Raw genomic sequence first — 16,547 nt, 5'->3', positions numbered from 1 at the left:
AATGACATTCAATAATTTTAAGTTTTTGTTTATCATTAGCCATTTATGTTTCATTTCCTTTTATGACTACTAATTGCATATAAAGGAGTAATAAGTTGCTCATAAAACTTTGTAAAACAAAGCAGTCACATTTTTGCTGCTGTAATCCTGTACTTTGTATCTAGATATCTGAATGCAATACACATGAACAAGTGTTGTGTCCACTTTCCATATTAAATCTTGAATCTCTATATCAAGCCATTAAAAGTGATATCTCTATAACACAAAGAAATAGCCTCAGGGTAGAGCCAAAATTCAATGTGACAGAGTCCTCAAACCTTACCTCTCTTAAAATCCTAAGAAATTTATATTTTTAGACTGCGCCACTTAGAATTATTAGATTAAAGATAATAACTCAATCAAGAAGTAAGTCAGAAGATATATTCATGTGACCTAGGGTTGCAATTGTGGCCTTAACCTTACTCACTTAAATTCCCACTTAGATCCATAAGTTTCACAAGTGGTGCATCGAATTCTATACACAGACACATATATTTAGTTAAATTCAAGCAAAGTTTATTTGTTTCTAAATTTACAGCAATATTCATCATTCTAAATAAGACACATTCTAATCTGTATCAAATAATAAGCTTAACTTCATCAGATATGATCTTGGAATACATTTCTCCTTAATTCACACAAAAGTAAATCATTCTGTATCATCTAGATTACTACTAAATTCCATTATTTAGTTTCTATACTATTAACTGGTAACATTAACCATTCCTCAACATACAAAGATTCAGATTCATTTAGTAACTATTCACTTATGACTTCCTATAAAACACACGCGGCAGTCCTGACCTATAATTGTATCTGAGTGCTTCACTAATATAGCTTCACATATCATTACATATTCAGATGACATTCATATAAATAACAAAATCTACTTATCTCCACTCAATGGCTCCTCTATCCGTCTGCATCTGCTTTAGTCTATCTTCTGTTTCATTAGGACATTTCCTTGTTTCCTTCAATCTACCTCGGGTCAAGACTTTACAGTAATCATCAGCTTAAACTTCGGGATGCATGCTTCTGCTGACCTTTTAACGGGATGGTATCCTAGATTACATTCTGGGAATCTAGGACAGTCTCCCGCTGTAAGTCATTCTTGAGGTATCGTTCGGCCGTCTCCAAACTAAAGACCTTCACTTCTCGAGGAAACGTGAGAACTCCCTATGATGAAGGACCAAAAAAAATGGGGGGGGGGGGGTTTCCTAACCCTTTTATATGTTCACCCTATTGGTAAACACCGCAAACTGCTGTTCACCAGGCACCTCGATTTTCTATGTCACATGACCTCACAATGTCCGTTCTCTGCCTGCTTGTTTTTCTCCATGCACCAAGCACGTGACCACCGGGGGCAATCGTCAGCATGTCCTTGAATCTTGGACTATCTTTCACACAGAATACGTTCTATTGTTTCTTTTACAATTTATTCTTACAACGAATTTAATATCAACACAAACACCATAACTCTCTTAATTTACACTTTGTCTCAGGCAACTTTCCTTTATACATATTTATCTAAATTCCCCCCCCCCCTTTTTTTTTATATTATAAAACTCTCTTTGAGCTAATTAATTATTTCTTTCTTCTTAAATCAATGTATTCAATATTGTCTAAAGTTCACAACGATACTTACTTAGAAACAAGCATGTTCACTTAATTATTTCGCAGGGTTTCTACTTCTTTGCTTGTTAAACCATGATAAGCGGAATCTTAACATTCTTAACTTATCAAGGTCTAACACAAGTACATCAGAAAACTTTCTGTAATGATCAGAAATGCAGAACGATTGAGAATGATTTATTTATTGGGAGGTTGTAATATTCTGCCTTAATTTTGTATTATTAATGTAATCAATTGAATTGCCTTTCTGACAAAATTACGATAAGTGTACTGTAGTGCAACTTATACTAATTACAAAAAGCATTATAATGTAACCCACAATCTTTGAAACTTCATTATGCAAAGGATTGCTGTACTAGTATTTTCCTACTACAGAAATATCAGGGACCAAAGGAAATCAGACTAGTTCTGCTGAAGAAGCACTAGAGGAAATGATATAAGTTAGTAAAAACTCATAGAGAAACTAACATGCAAAAGGCTCTTGGAAACGATATCTTCACTTCCAAATCTGCAACCAAAACTGGATGCTGGAACATCAGGACATGAATATTGGAAAGCAAAATGAGATGGATAATACAAAATACAAATACTAGGATTAAATGAAACTAGATGGAATTGAACTGGCAAGATTAAATTAACATCAAACATGTCATATATTCTAGAAACTCAAAGGACAAAGAACACAGCAGGAGTGTCACTCTGATGACATAGAGACAAGAAAGGCATTACTGGAATGAACCGAAAATCAGAAAGAATAATAAAAAAAGCTCGGTTCAAAACGAAGTATAAAAATGTTGTTATAAAAAAAGATTAGCATAACAAATATGATCTTGCCTCTGGGAGATGCAAATGAAAAGTAAGCAGACAACAGTGGTTATGAAATAGTGATGGGAAAAGGACTTGGAAATGAAAAATTATTCAAGGACTTCTGTCTATTTAACAACTTAATCATAAGTGGTATAGTCTTTAAACATAAGACTTAAACAAATATATACACAAACAAATGTGGATCTCACCAGATGGAAAGAGCAAAAACTAAATAGATCACATAATATAATAAATAAATCTGGAGATCCTTCCTGCACTATGTGAAAATGTGAAGAAAGCACACATACACAGACCACACAGAGATAGTGGCTAAGATAAAAATGAAATTGACAAAAATTTAAATCAAGGGGCAAAAGTAACTGATACAATATAAACAAAACTGAAAAATAAAGATATTACAGAAAATTCTGCTTATATGGTCAAAATACAAAATGAAGGATAAGTGCATATACAGAAGAAAAATGGCAAAATATAAAACAATTATACAATGAAAAGATCAAGAAATACTAGGAAAACAAGCAAGTTTATAAACAATGGATAAACATAAAAGTGCTTTTAAGCAAGGAAAGAAGATCAATTAGAAGAAAATTACTCCAAAAAATAAAGAAAAGGAGATGAATAAAATGCACCTGAAGAAAAAGAGACAAGTAAGGAAAAGTGTAAGAGACAATAAAAGAAAATTCACTGAATAACTGTAAGGAGGCTGAACAGACTACAAACTTTGATTTCAAGAAACTTTTCAAAATAACAAGGAAAATAAACGTAAAAAATATGAGAAAGTGACTGATAAAGGGCAAACAAGGAAATATATTAACAAGAGAAAAAAAAAGGCAGAAAAGAGATATAGAATACTCTCTAGATATACTAAGCAGCAAAACCAAAATACATGAATCATACTCCCAGAAAATACTAAACATTAATATTTTCAATGTTGTTCATCTTTATGGATCACAATATGAAGGAAAGAAGCATTACACCTGATATCAGAATTGAAGGTGTTAATCTCAGCTCTTTTCTTCATGCAGATGTTATACTTCTAATAAATCAAGTATAAGTCATCAACTAAACTGAATAACTGCTGATATAAATTTGGTATGAAAATCAACAATAAAAAATAAGTAAAAACCTTTGAAAACAGGTATTAATATGGAAAACATTACCTGCTTTCTTGATGGAGACCTTACAGAACAAGTAAAATATTTCAGCTTCAAAGCTGGCATGGTGAATAGCTAGATGAATACATTACATATAAATGTAAGATGCAAATTGGCCAAAATACTAAAATAATAGTGCACAATAGTTCGAACTAGTTTTAACTTATGAACTTTAATTAGAAACAAAACAGTTAATCAAAGACTAGAGATGACAGTTCTGAGAAAAATAAGAGTATACAGAAGCTTCAATGACAGAAGCATATGAAAAATAAATAACAATATTAGAAAGGAATCCGACATTGTTAGCATTCAAGAATGTGAGTAGAGCTAATGTACGGTGTTATGGTAACTTAACCTTTTCTCTCACATTCTTGAATGCTAACAATGTCGGATTCCTTTCTAATATTGTTATTGAAGAATATTTGATCTTCTAGGCCATATATTGGCCTAGAAGATCAAAACATAAGAGTTGACGATTTTGTGTACTTGACAACTAGCAGACTAATTGAGAAAAACTGTTGATTAGAAGTTAGTAATAATGCACACTTATTCACACATATAATCATTGTATCCTGTACACCCATTCAGAATAAATAAGAAACCTGATGATGAAAGTCTATTTTGGTAAGTAGAAATGTTGATACAAGAGACTCTGCACCTTGATAAGATATAGGCATCCCTTATCAAAGTAAACTTACCAAGAAATTATATTCTTGTTTAATCCTTTATCCAAGCATAATGCAAAGTATAATTCTTTTCAGAAGTGTATATTGCTATACATCATAGAAAGGATCACTACCCCAAGACCAGTTTCCCTTTACTGAAGTCTCATCAGTGAGAGCAAGATTCAAAAGAGATACCAAGGTTGAATTAATGCAGAACTCATTTCTCATATACAAGTAGTAAAAAAAGTATCATTGATTATTAAAACACTCTGGATTAGAGAAAGTTTTTTTTTTTTTTTTCAATTTGGTTAAATGAAAATTAGCTTTCCAAAAAATTATATTCTTGTTTAAACCTTTATCCAATTGTAAGCAAAGTTTGTTGATGAAACCTCAAAGGTCAAAACTGATGTAGGTGACCTACCATAATGCATAGAAGTATACACACTTCTGAAAAGAAATCTGCTTTGCATTATGAGATACTAACGCAACTGATATGAAGTCATCAGCCTCTATGCACAAGTAGCCTATATGTACAATCCAAGTGGCCTAGCTGTGAAGATAACGCCATGCACAAACTTTGCTTACGCTTGGATAAAGGATGAAACAAGAATATAATTTCTTGAAAGTTTAATTTCATTTCTAACCAAATTATAAAACTTCTTGCATTCCTTATCAGTCAGGCCTAACAAAGAACATCCTACAGGGTAAATCAAATGCATATATATATATATATATATATATATATCTTCTCAAACTACATAACTAAATACTTAAGGAATTGACAGTGTACACTAGAAATATAAATAAATCAACTTTAATATATACTTTCCGATATTTCGGCAATGTTACGTTGCCATCTTCATGGGAACTTAAGATAAAGACACGTGCACGCAAGTACTACATAACAGCAAATGAGAAATGAAGCGAAGAAGCTACCATTTTCCTAAAGTCCTGATGGTGCCCCCCCTGGCAGGCTATATTAGGTGTTCTTGGCCTTTGGGCTGAAGTTCTTCTGATATATGTTTCCCAAATTTTGGGCAGTCTCATGCATCCAAGTTTGTTGAGGTTTGGCATGTTCCTAAGGGCTGAGGCTGATTCCATGACTAGTCTTTCATATTTGACAGATTTTTCCTATTTCATATTTTGTGGCTTTCTTCCACCTTATTCTGTGGTAAGTATCCAGAGCATGGTCTGCAAGCCCAGAGTGATTGTACTAGTGAAATCGGATGTAGTCCTTGTGTTCTGAGATTCTGATATTTGTTGTCCTGCCTGTTTGGCCAAAGTAAGACAATTTACAGCTGCAAGAGACCTGGTATACATCAGGTAAGTCTAGGGGAAGTGGTTGGTCTTTAGTGGAGTGGATAAGGGATGCCAATTTTCTATATGGTCTGTAACAAGAGTCAAATAATGTTTTTTTAGGATTTTTTCCGAGGTGCCTCGGATGTAGGGAACGGTGGTGGATTTAGAGTAATCTTTTTTGTGAAGGGGTTTGTGGATAACTGGTTATAATTTTTTTTTTTGGGGGGGGGGATTGGCTGAGAAAGTGTTAAGGATGTGATTTAGTTCAGTAGTTAGGGCTTGGTCATTTGAACAGATTAGTTTTGCCCTGTTGAATAGTGTATTAATAATTCCATATTGTTGTGGGAGGGGGGGATTATTGGTGAATGTATCTGCCTGTATGGGTGGGTTTTCTATAAACTGAGAAAACCAAGGTTCCATCAGGTTAGCGGGTGACTAGTGTGTTTAAGAAAGGGAGGCTATTGTTTTTCTCTTTTTCCAGGGTGAACTTGATTCTAGGGTGTTGGTTGTTTAAGTGTGTTAAGAAGGAGAGGGGTGTATCCGGGCCATGTGGCCAAATAGTGAACACATCATCAACGTAGCAAAGCCATATGGTAGGTTTTTGTGGGGCAGAGTTTGAAGTTTGAAGGCTTTCTCTTCAAACGTCTCCATAAAGAAGTTGGCCAAGGGTGAGGAAAGTGGTGAGCCCATGGCTGTCCCCTCTATCTCCTCCCTAAATCCATCACCATTCCCTATATCCGAGGCACCTCGGAAAAAATCAACAAAATCCTAAAAAAACATGACTTTACCTCTTGTTACAGACCATATAGAAAATTGGCATCCCTTATCCACTCCACTAAAGACCAACCACTTCCCCTAGACCTACCTGGTGTATACCAGGTCCCTTGCAGCTGTAAATTGTCCTACTTTGGCCAAACTGGCAGGACAGCAAATATCAGAATCTCAGAACACAAGGACTACATCCGATTCACCAGTACAGCCACTCTGGTCTTGCAGATCATGCCCTGGATACACGCCACAGAATAAGATGGAAGAAAGCCACAGTAATACACTGCAGCAAGTTCAAATATGAAAGACTAGTCGTGGAATCAGCCTCAGCCCTTAGGAACATGCCAAACCTCAATAAATTTGGATGCATGAGACTGCCCGAAATTTGGGAAACATATCAGAACTTCAGCCCAAAGGCCAAGAACACCTAATATAGCCTGCCAGGGGCAACATCAGGACTTTAGGAAAACAGTAGCTTCCTAACTTCATTTCTCATTTGCTGTTATAGTACTTGTGTGCACGCGTCTTTATCTTAAGTTCCCATGAAGATGGCAATGTGACGTCGCCGAAATATCGGAAAGTATATATTAAAGTTGATTTCATTTATATTTCTAGTGTACGCTGTCAATTCCTTAATATTTAATTATCATGTTTAACCAGCATATAAGCCTTTCTACAAGGAAAATCCACATGATAGATTTTCAAATAGATAAATGCTTCAACCACATCACCTAGTACATAAAATTATCTATTTATGACAAAGCATTTCTCTAATACTGTAAATGAATCTCAACAGCAAACATGATAAAGAATTAGGATGGTAGCATGGACAAAGCATCTACAGTTTTAATTAAACAGTTATTGGATAAAAGCACTACACTCTTGATGCATGTTTTGATAGATTTTTAGTAACTGAAATTTCATACAAGTGAAAATTATTTATGAGATCACAACTTCACACATAAAGAACAGTTTATCCACGAAAGCTTGGAGGGGGGAAAAAAATCCATGAAGTGCATATTCTCAAAATCCTAAAGGCATCACATGAATCAACAAGGAAAGCTTGGGTACACCATTATTGGAAAACACCTTTTTCTAATTGTTAAATAATTATATCTATATATATATATATAGCTTACTTCTTGTGCCTGTTCTCCTGGTCTGCGTGTTATTTCAGCCGGCTGGCGGGCTCGCCCACGTGAACGACCCCTGGCACGTCCAGTTCCTGCTCCAGTAGACATACCTGTAAAAGAATTTTTTTTTTAAAATAACTAACTGAAATTTGAAAACCATTACTAACAGAATAACTTTTACCAAAACTTCAAATCATTAATTTTCAATATCCTATTTCCAAATAAGCCATCTCCCATACCAAAAATTCCTTGTTCAATAATTCCTCATTTCTCCCTCAACATGTTATGCTTAATTGCTTGTCAAAAACAAGTAATTACCTTAGTTTTATAGAAACATAATTAAAATTCTGTCAGCTATTTATGTCGATGTACACTATCTACCAATTGTTTGGACACAAACGATTTACAATTGATACCAGCAAGCGAACCATAATATCAGTCATGTCCACCTTCAGCTTTGATCACCTCCTGCACCCTTTAAGGGAGGCTTTCTGCCAAAATGCAGCAGACATCCGGTGGAATTTCTCACCATTCCTCCATGAAAGCAGTACTGAGTTCAGTGACAGATCAAGGATGTGCTGCTCTAAACTTCAACTGCTGCTTCAATTTATCCCACAGATGTTCCAGGCCAGAGCAGTTGTTTAACATTCACCTCTTCATACCATTCCATAACAGCTGCACTTTTGTGTTATGGGCACTGTCGTCTTGACAGTAACACTAGTCTGTTCCATAAAAATTCCAGAGTATAGGCAGCACCCAATTATCCAGAATATCAAGGAACTGAGCTGCCTTCATAGAACCACGGACAACGACCAGTGATCCCAATCCCAACCAGCTGAATGCACCTCCACACCATTACTCCTCCTCCACCAAACTTTAGTGTGGGTACAACACACTGTGGTTACAAGCGTTCACCAGGCTGCCTCCACACCCTGTCATCATTCTGGAAAACAGGTGAACTTTGATTCATCTCTCCAGAGTACCATTTTCCTCTGGGCAATTGTCTAGTTCACACACTCTTTGCACCTGGCCAAATGAGCAGCCTTGTTCGTTGTTGTGATGTTCGGCTTGTGTGCCGCTGCTCTTCCGTGCAAACCCATTAAATGGAGTTTTCATATGGTATTAGTGCTCACCAAGGTGTTACTGATGCTCTGGAACTCATCAAGGGCTGTGCAAATTGTAGCTGGTTTTTGCGTGCCATCCCTTTTAACACCCTCCTGTCCCTGTCAGTCATTTTCAGCAGTCACCCTGGGTGTTTTCCTGCACTAATAATGCCAGAACATCTCCATTTGTTGATAACATTGCCAACCTTTGATTTTGGATGCTCCATCTGAGTGGCAATGGCATGTGTATGGACATGCCACTAATGTGACAGCCCACAATGACAGATCTCTCAAAGTGATGTTGCCATACCACCTGTATTCAACTGCTACGATGAAATACTGCTTCCTAGTATCTGTACACGGTTTTAATGTTATTAACAAACCTGGAATGTTCCAAAACTTCAAATAACAGGAATGTCTAGACAATTATTGGTAGATTGTGTATGTATTCTTTGGCAAGTTTGTCATGCGAGATGGAAAAATCCTGCCACCTCCATGTTAACACTAGAAAACTCCATTTTCAGTTAAAAGCTTTTATAAAATTTCATGTCCTAGAGATGGAATTCTCACCCAGTGAAATTCCATCCCTGTGTGAATTCAATCAAAGGGCATCATTACTGACTACTAGAGGCCTTAATAAATCAACTGCAAAGATTAAACAAGTAACATTTATCCATCTTTTGCATGGCTAAGAAATTCATTTCATTTCAACCCCAGGTCAATTTTATAGTAAAACATGAAACTGGTTTGTGGATACTTTAAAAATGAAGATAGGGAGTAAAAATATTTAGTATGATATTCACAGAAAGCAAAACACACCTGATGAACTTCAGTTTATCAGGTAATAAGGAAATAAACTGGATTCCAATGGTTTTTGCTAAACAAAAAAAAGCACCAGTTCTGACTGGAATGGTGGATTCCACAGAAACACCACATTTATTACACATTACAGGTTTCTCTTTTAAGTTAATATCACTCATAAAATACTGTAAGCGTATAACTAAGAGTTGGAAAATTCAGTTCCAACATTCTAAAGATTAATATAAAGTGGTACTTCTGAAACCACTTCAATACATATATTAGTGGTCTTAATCCAAGTGATGAAACTCACTAACCACCTAAAGAGATAAAAAAAATCCTTACCACAGCACAATTCAAACCCAAAGCTAGGAGGAGCAGAGATGCTGTCCATTCTGCCAACTGGACTTCTATACAAAACAGGTAGGTGAGAGAGAGATTTAATGTGATAACAATGGGTTAAATAAATGATATACAGGCAATTGTGGAAACTGCTAGTTCACATACACCAATGAACAGATTTGTACTGAAGATGGTCCAAATGGTCCTTTGAGAGCAAGTGAGAGGAGGAGGTAGTTTGACGTTAAATTTCTGGAATACCTTGGATACGTTTTCTGTGATAGGTCTTTATGGACAGGACTAGGGTTGTACTTACTTTTCCCGAGGTGGGTCCCCCCTCTTATTGTTTAGAACTCTTAAATTGGCTGTAATTTTTTGGGGGCCCCAGCTAAAGCCTCATGCACCTGTGCATAAGTACAGCCCTGGACAGGTATATAGCACAGCTGCAAAGATGTCATATTTGCCCTTCAGCTAGAAAGAACTTATAAAATTTTATCTAAAGGCAGAGAACCTTTTAAGGATTGCTTTTAAAATGAAGAAAATTTGCTCATCTCAGACAGAGTTGGCAAGATTTATTCTGGAAATCTGGATTTTGTATAAGGAGGGAAGAATATAATATTACTGGATTTTAATAAACAGGATTCTATATCCGAGGTTGTTATACAAATAAAATAAACTTGTGACATGGAAATCAGTGGCTGACGGGTATAAGAAAATGGTGTATCAAGGTGTGAGTCTAAAAGGAAAATGGCCAATGTACACCACTGGTCACCCTCCTTTTAAACTCAACACTTGCAGAGCTCTGTACTTGAGACACTGTTGTTTAACTTGTATGTTACTGATATCAGGATCTTGATTAATATTCAGTTATTTGTTAATGATGCAAGTTATTTGTTATTGCTTCCTAATTTGTTTGGAAGCAATAGGTTAAATGTAATTTGAAAACCATTACTAACAGAATAACTTTTACCAAAGTTATTCCTTGAACATATTGACAATGTCAGTTCAATGTTGCCACATGTTTGTGCATTTTGGATTAAGGACACTACAGGCAAAGCATTATATTAATGGGAATTTGACTACTTGCAGCAATTCTGGATTATCATGGACAATAAAAGTTTAGGACCACAGTACTAAGGTATAAGTCACTGCATCAAATAACTGCACATCTGGCATCTAGATGCAAGAAATTAGCAACATGGAGGAGTAAAGCAACCAATAGCTTTATGGAGGAAAAGACTCAAATCACTGAACTAGGAAGTTTTCTGCATTTGGTCTTCAAGTTTAATAATTATTTTTACTTTATTTATTTGTATGTTTCACAGCTGCTGCAAAATGCAGTATAGGCAAAGGATGAAGCTGCTGAAGTCTTCATCTCATGGCATATACAAAATTTTTTATCCCCTATTAAAGAAGTAACACTGAAATTCAAGATGTTGAAATCTATATGAAATAAATGTAAATTGTAAATGCACAGATTCAGATTCATCTTGCTCAACTGCAATTCCAATTTTTTATTTATTTATTTTTATGTTGGTCCCACTCATGAAAGGTCATAAGCATTGATAATGCTTATGACAATTTAGTCTATGCTAAGATTTTTTTTTTTATTGATTTTATAAATTTTTTTACATAGTCCACAAATCCTGCTCTAGAGAACCAAACGTGGGACTTTAAGCCACTTCAGGCATCCAAATAAGTCAGGAAGTGGTCTCACACCAGGCAACAAATTCATCTGAGAATTACAGCAGTTCTGTTAATAAAACAGTTGTATCTAATTAGGCCAATTAATATTTACGGTATAGTGATTTCAGTTGCACTACAGAAGATCATAATGGGCAACAATGATCTACAGAACTTCTGTAGATCATTGTTAACACAGATCTACATGACAGTACATGTAGATCTGTGTTAATAATTTACTTCATAATCAATTGAAAAAAACTTTCAATTTGTTTTTTTGACTAATGATCAGACTAGTATCTATTGAGGTCTGTACTATTCCAACAGCTGAAATGCAATCATGCATCATAGAGCCTCTGCTACTAATGGCTCAGTTAAGTAAGTTTGAGCGCGGTTAGTAGTTGGAAGGGGACCAATCGTTCGATGCTGTTGCCACACTCTCCCTCGATGAGTCTTTGGACTCCCTGGAGGTGTCAAATAATAATAATAATGGTGAAGTTAGCAAAAAAGCTAGGAAGTGTGCTTTGTCTTTGGATAGCATTACAGTGGTAATCTGAATATCAGTCATAGAAACATTGGTAGAAGTTCTATCTAATGTTCTTGACAAAGGATAAGAAACAAACTGCCTTTAGCAAAAGACAAATTATCTACATTTTCCTCCATGCCTTAAACTGAGTATAAAGCTGGCATTTTGTCTGGAAGAGGCCTCAAAGCAACAAAGGCTTTGAGGCTAATGTATTGTATATGTTAATAACTTATTCTTCAGCCAATTTTCCTTGTGATATGAAAACCTGCCACCTATGTATGAGACCAGCTAACTTGCCTTCAGATGAAAAGTCCTTATAAATGTTCTTGTCCAACATAAGAGTTTGGGGGAAATGAGGCCTTCATTAGCAAGAAAATCTGCTACTCAATCACTATAGCATGCAAGAATATTTATGTTTCTCAGCCTAGAACAGGATTCAAACCTAACAGATCTTTATATTTCAGCAAGTCTAGAACCTGAAGCTTAATACCCTCTTGAACAAAACAGAAACCAGCTGAAAAATGTTTAACATAGTCATAATTGCTTACTGGAAATGCAAATGAGACTGAATGATGGGTCCTATTTCACAATGACATTTTTCTTAGCATAAAAATCCACAGTCTTTATATTTTTGTCTATAGTTAAAGAAACCATATTTTTCTTTATACTCCAAGATGGTTTGGAAAAAACTGATCATTTACTTTCCAAAGTGAGTAATATGACAAACAAGTGCGGTGCACATTACCATCCCCAGTGTTGTACTACAAACCTCAAGTAAGGTACTTATGGTTGTATTATTCTATTAATGAACATGTGGCAACAAGAGCAACTCATTACAGAACAGAACCACTGAAATAATGTGCAAAAAATTCAGAATATGCATATTTAACACAGAAAGTTAAATACTTTGCTACTTGTTTTTATATTAACTAATGGACTAATATAAAACCTAAAAACAGCCTTATGCAGATAATTCCTGTTATGAAAAATATTCAATAGCATAGACTAAATTTAAATCTGTAAACAATGCAAAGAATGTAACACCACCTGGTAATCAGCTAAAAAATTGTTCAAATAAATAGTTTTAAAAAAATAAGAATAATTCCCAGAAATTGTTCCAAAAAATTAAATAAAATAATAAGAATTGATTACAGTCAAATTTTAGTAATCACTAAATTAATTGCAATTCACTGAATTGGATTGCATGCGCTCTTTTAAGTTTTTATTTTTGGTAATTTTTAAGAAAGGGAATACCAGCTTATTTCCAGGTGAAATCACTTCTATGCACTGCTTATTAGATACATTGCATATTAGATATATAAAATGCGTCGTGAGCTTAATTATTATTGGTAACAGTTTAGAGACCAATTTCTCTTGAAATAATTACAGCAACTTGAAATGAATGAATCAAACGATATGCATAACGTGGTTACAGGTTCAAGTTATAAGGTCAATGCTTTAAACATGCTAAGAACGACAGGTTGAAAAAGTGAGAATTGTTTCAATGCGTGAATGACATTAATCAACACAACGCTCCAATACTAAAACAACAAAATACTAACAATATTCTGACAATACTTACTTACCGAAAGTAACTAAACCTCAAACTCAAACTTGAAGACTAAAATGTGCTACACCAACCAAAGCACAAATATCACTTGTACAAACGTGTGTGCATCTAAAGAATGATACTTACGCCATCTTTCTCTAAAAAATTGCATTAACAAAAGCATTTATAAAATAAATGACACCTAATGTTACTGCAACTTTTCATTATTCCTTAATACAAAACGATACTGAGCTAAGAAAAAAGAAAGAAAAAGAAAAGCTAAACAAGTCCAATAAACAGCAAGAGAGCCACCATTCCATGAAGGATAAATGGAAAATGTGATAAAGGGCAAAATGGATGTTAAGTTAAACAGAAATGTGATCAAACGTACGACCGCGTTTAGCACTTGCGCTCTACTTGTATATATATACAAGAATATGAAAAAATAAAATAAAATAAAATAAATTATATATATATATAGAAAGAAAAAAAATATATATATATGTGTGTGTGTTTAATATTAAGAGTGGAAAAAACGAGTAAGACTTTTTTTCCCCCTTTTCCGTTTAAAATTATTATCCTAACATTACGAAAAATGGGAAAATCATTTGATTCATCGTAAATAAAGGAAAAAGCAAATAGCAAGAGGATGTCTGATACAAAAACGTCAGGAGTTGCTTTTATGCAACTTCTAAGAATTAAACTCAGTAGAAAATTGTGTTTATTTACAAATGTTGCGTATTGTAAGACGCAACATTTGTAAATAAATATAACTTTTGTAATATTTATTTACATTTGTAAATAAATATAACTTTCTACTATGGCACACGTGTGTGTATGTGATTAATTATACAGAGTGTAATTAATCACATACTCAAAATGCACGCAAGATTTAAATGTAGCGCCATTTGTGCGGTAAAGTGTTGCCAACGAGAAAAAAAAAAGACAGCGTGACTGCTGACAGTTCAGGGTTATTAAATATGGAGCGCTACACGAAAGAACAACGCATTTTCATTGTTGAGCAATATTTTAAAAATAATGAAGGTTTGGCAGCTACAGTTCGCAATTTTCGTACAAAATATGGTCGGAATAGTGATTTAACTTCATCAACTGTGAAAAGATTAATTAAAAAATTCAAGGAAACTGGATCAATTAGTGATCTTATACACTCTGGCCGTCCTTCAACAAGTCGTTCAACAGAAAACATCGAAGCAGTTCGTGAGAGTGTTGCTGAGAGTCCAGGAACATCAATTCGGCACCGTGGCCTTGAATTGGGCATTTCGACAAGCTCTCTACAGCGTATTCTCACGAAAGATTTGCATCTTTATGCTTACAAAGTTCAATTGACTCAAGAACCGAAGCCTACTGCCCACACACAGCGAAGAGAGTTCGATGAATGGATTATGGAACAACAAGTGGATGCTTATTTTTCGAACAAAATCATCTCCAGCGATGAGGCTCATTTTCATCTTGATGGCTTTGTTAATCGACAAAATTGTCGCATTTGGAGTTCAGAAAATCCACGAGTGATTGTTGAGAAACAAATGCATCCACAACGTGTCACTGTTTTGGGCTGGAGGCATCATCGGTCCATTCTTCTTCGAAAATGCGGCTGGTAAGGCAATAACAGTTAATGGTGCTCGCTATCGCGACATGATAATCCAGTTTTTTGTGCCTAAAGTGCAAGATATGGATGTGGACGACATGTGGTTTCAACAAGACTGTGCCACATGCCATACAGCCCGAGAAACAATTCTATTACTGCATGAGTCATTTCCTGGTCATGTAATTTCCCGTTTTGGTGATCAGAATTGGCCGTCCAGATCATGTGACTTAACGCCATTGGACTTTTTTCTTTGGGGTTTTTTTGAAGTCTAAGGTTTATGCCAACAAGCCCACGACCACCCACGCCTTGAAGGAGATAATTGAGAGCTGTATCAACGAAATTCAGCCACATTTATGCAAAACGGTCATGGAAAATTTCGACAAAAGAGTGCGTATGTGCCACCAAAGCCGTGGAGGCCATTTACCCGATATGCTATTCCATACATAACCCTATACTTTATGAATCAATAAGAAATTACAATTTTTAATTAAAAACCTGTGTTTTCTATCAAAATTACTTTTTGCGTGAATTTTGGGACACCCTGTATAAACGAGTCCCGCTATACAAGAAAGCAACATCTAAGAAAGCGCTAGTTTCAAATGACACGCTTTGAACCTTCCACATAATGTTCAGTCATTTTGCGCCCTGTTATTATTATCATACTGGGAAACTCCCGACTGAGGGTTGCGATGAAAATTTTTGGTGAGTTCAAACGATCTTGGCTAACATCACCATTCCTTGAAGTGGTATTCCTTTCTAGATCATTACAAGACAGTATTACCTTACACTTCCATTGTCTCATGACTGATCACTACATTATGCAAATCCAGTTCCATCAACTGTCAAAGGTGGAATTAAACTAACAAAATATACAGCTAAATACAATACTTTATGCAGATGATCAAGTACTAATTTCAAATTCAGAAGATAAACTCCAAATTGCAACTAACCATCTAAATGAAATAGCAAAGAGATTTAAAATGAACATCTCTAAAACAAAAGCTATGGCAGTGTGTGGAAACACCATTCAAAAATTCAAAATTATGCTTAATTTATAAAATAATAGAACAAGTTACGGAATTCAAATACTTAGGAAATATAATCTCACAATTCAATACTGATTCACAATTGGAAGAAAGACTACAAATTTACCACAGAATGCATAAAGTTTTAAAGCAAATAAAAATTGAGCAGCTCTCAGATGTGAATTGTAGACTAAAATATACAAACATTATTCAAGAAAAAATGAAAGAGTTTGGGAACAGGAATCAAACCCTGGAGATTCAGTGGGAAGCCCTGAAGAAAACATTGGTTGATTCAGCCAGAGAGGAATGTGGTGAGGTTGTCTGCAAGGATAGAAAAATCAGAGCTCCATGGTGGACACAGAAAGTTAAAAAGGCAGTGAAGGAAAAGAAGAAAGCATAT

The 16,547-nt window shown here is 35.1% G+C and overlaps 1 protein-coding gene across 2 annotated transcripts in view; it reads right to left on the bottom strand.

The window, feature by feature from the left end:
* Nucleotides 1-16,547, bottom strand: part of aub (piwi like RNA-mediated gene silencing protein aubergine) — a 196,283-nt gene that overhangs the window by 150,584 nt on the left and 29,152 nt on the right. Inside the window, exons 1-2 of one of the 2 annotated variants that reach the window (XM_090400336.1) lie at nucleotides 13,554-13,813; nucleotides 7,525-7,628 (exon numbers count right to left, since the gene is read on the bottom strand). In XM_090400336.1, the coding sequence (XP_090256462.1) occupies nucleotides 7,525-7,626 (102 nt within the window). In that variant the 5' untranslated portion in view covers nucleotides 7,627-7,628; nucleotides 13,554-13,813. Of the gene's footprint in view, nucleotides 1-7,524; nucleotides 7,629-13,553; nucleotides 13,814-16,547 lie in introns of those variants that run through there. The other variant, XM_090400335.1, reaches the window with a different exon arrangement.

The sequence above is a fragment of the Typopeltis vanoorti genome, chromosome 11 (genome assembly GCF_054136105.1).
Source record: "Typopeltis vanoorti isolate ZY-2024b chromosome 11, IOZ_Tvanoo_1.0, whole genome shotgun sequence".
Lineage (NCBI taxonomy): Eukaryota > Metazoa > Arthropoda > Arachnida > Uropygi > Thelyphonidae > Typopeltis > Typopeltis vanoorti.
This window is presented reverse-complemented; position numbering and strand designations above follow the sequence as displayed.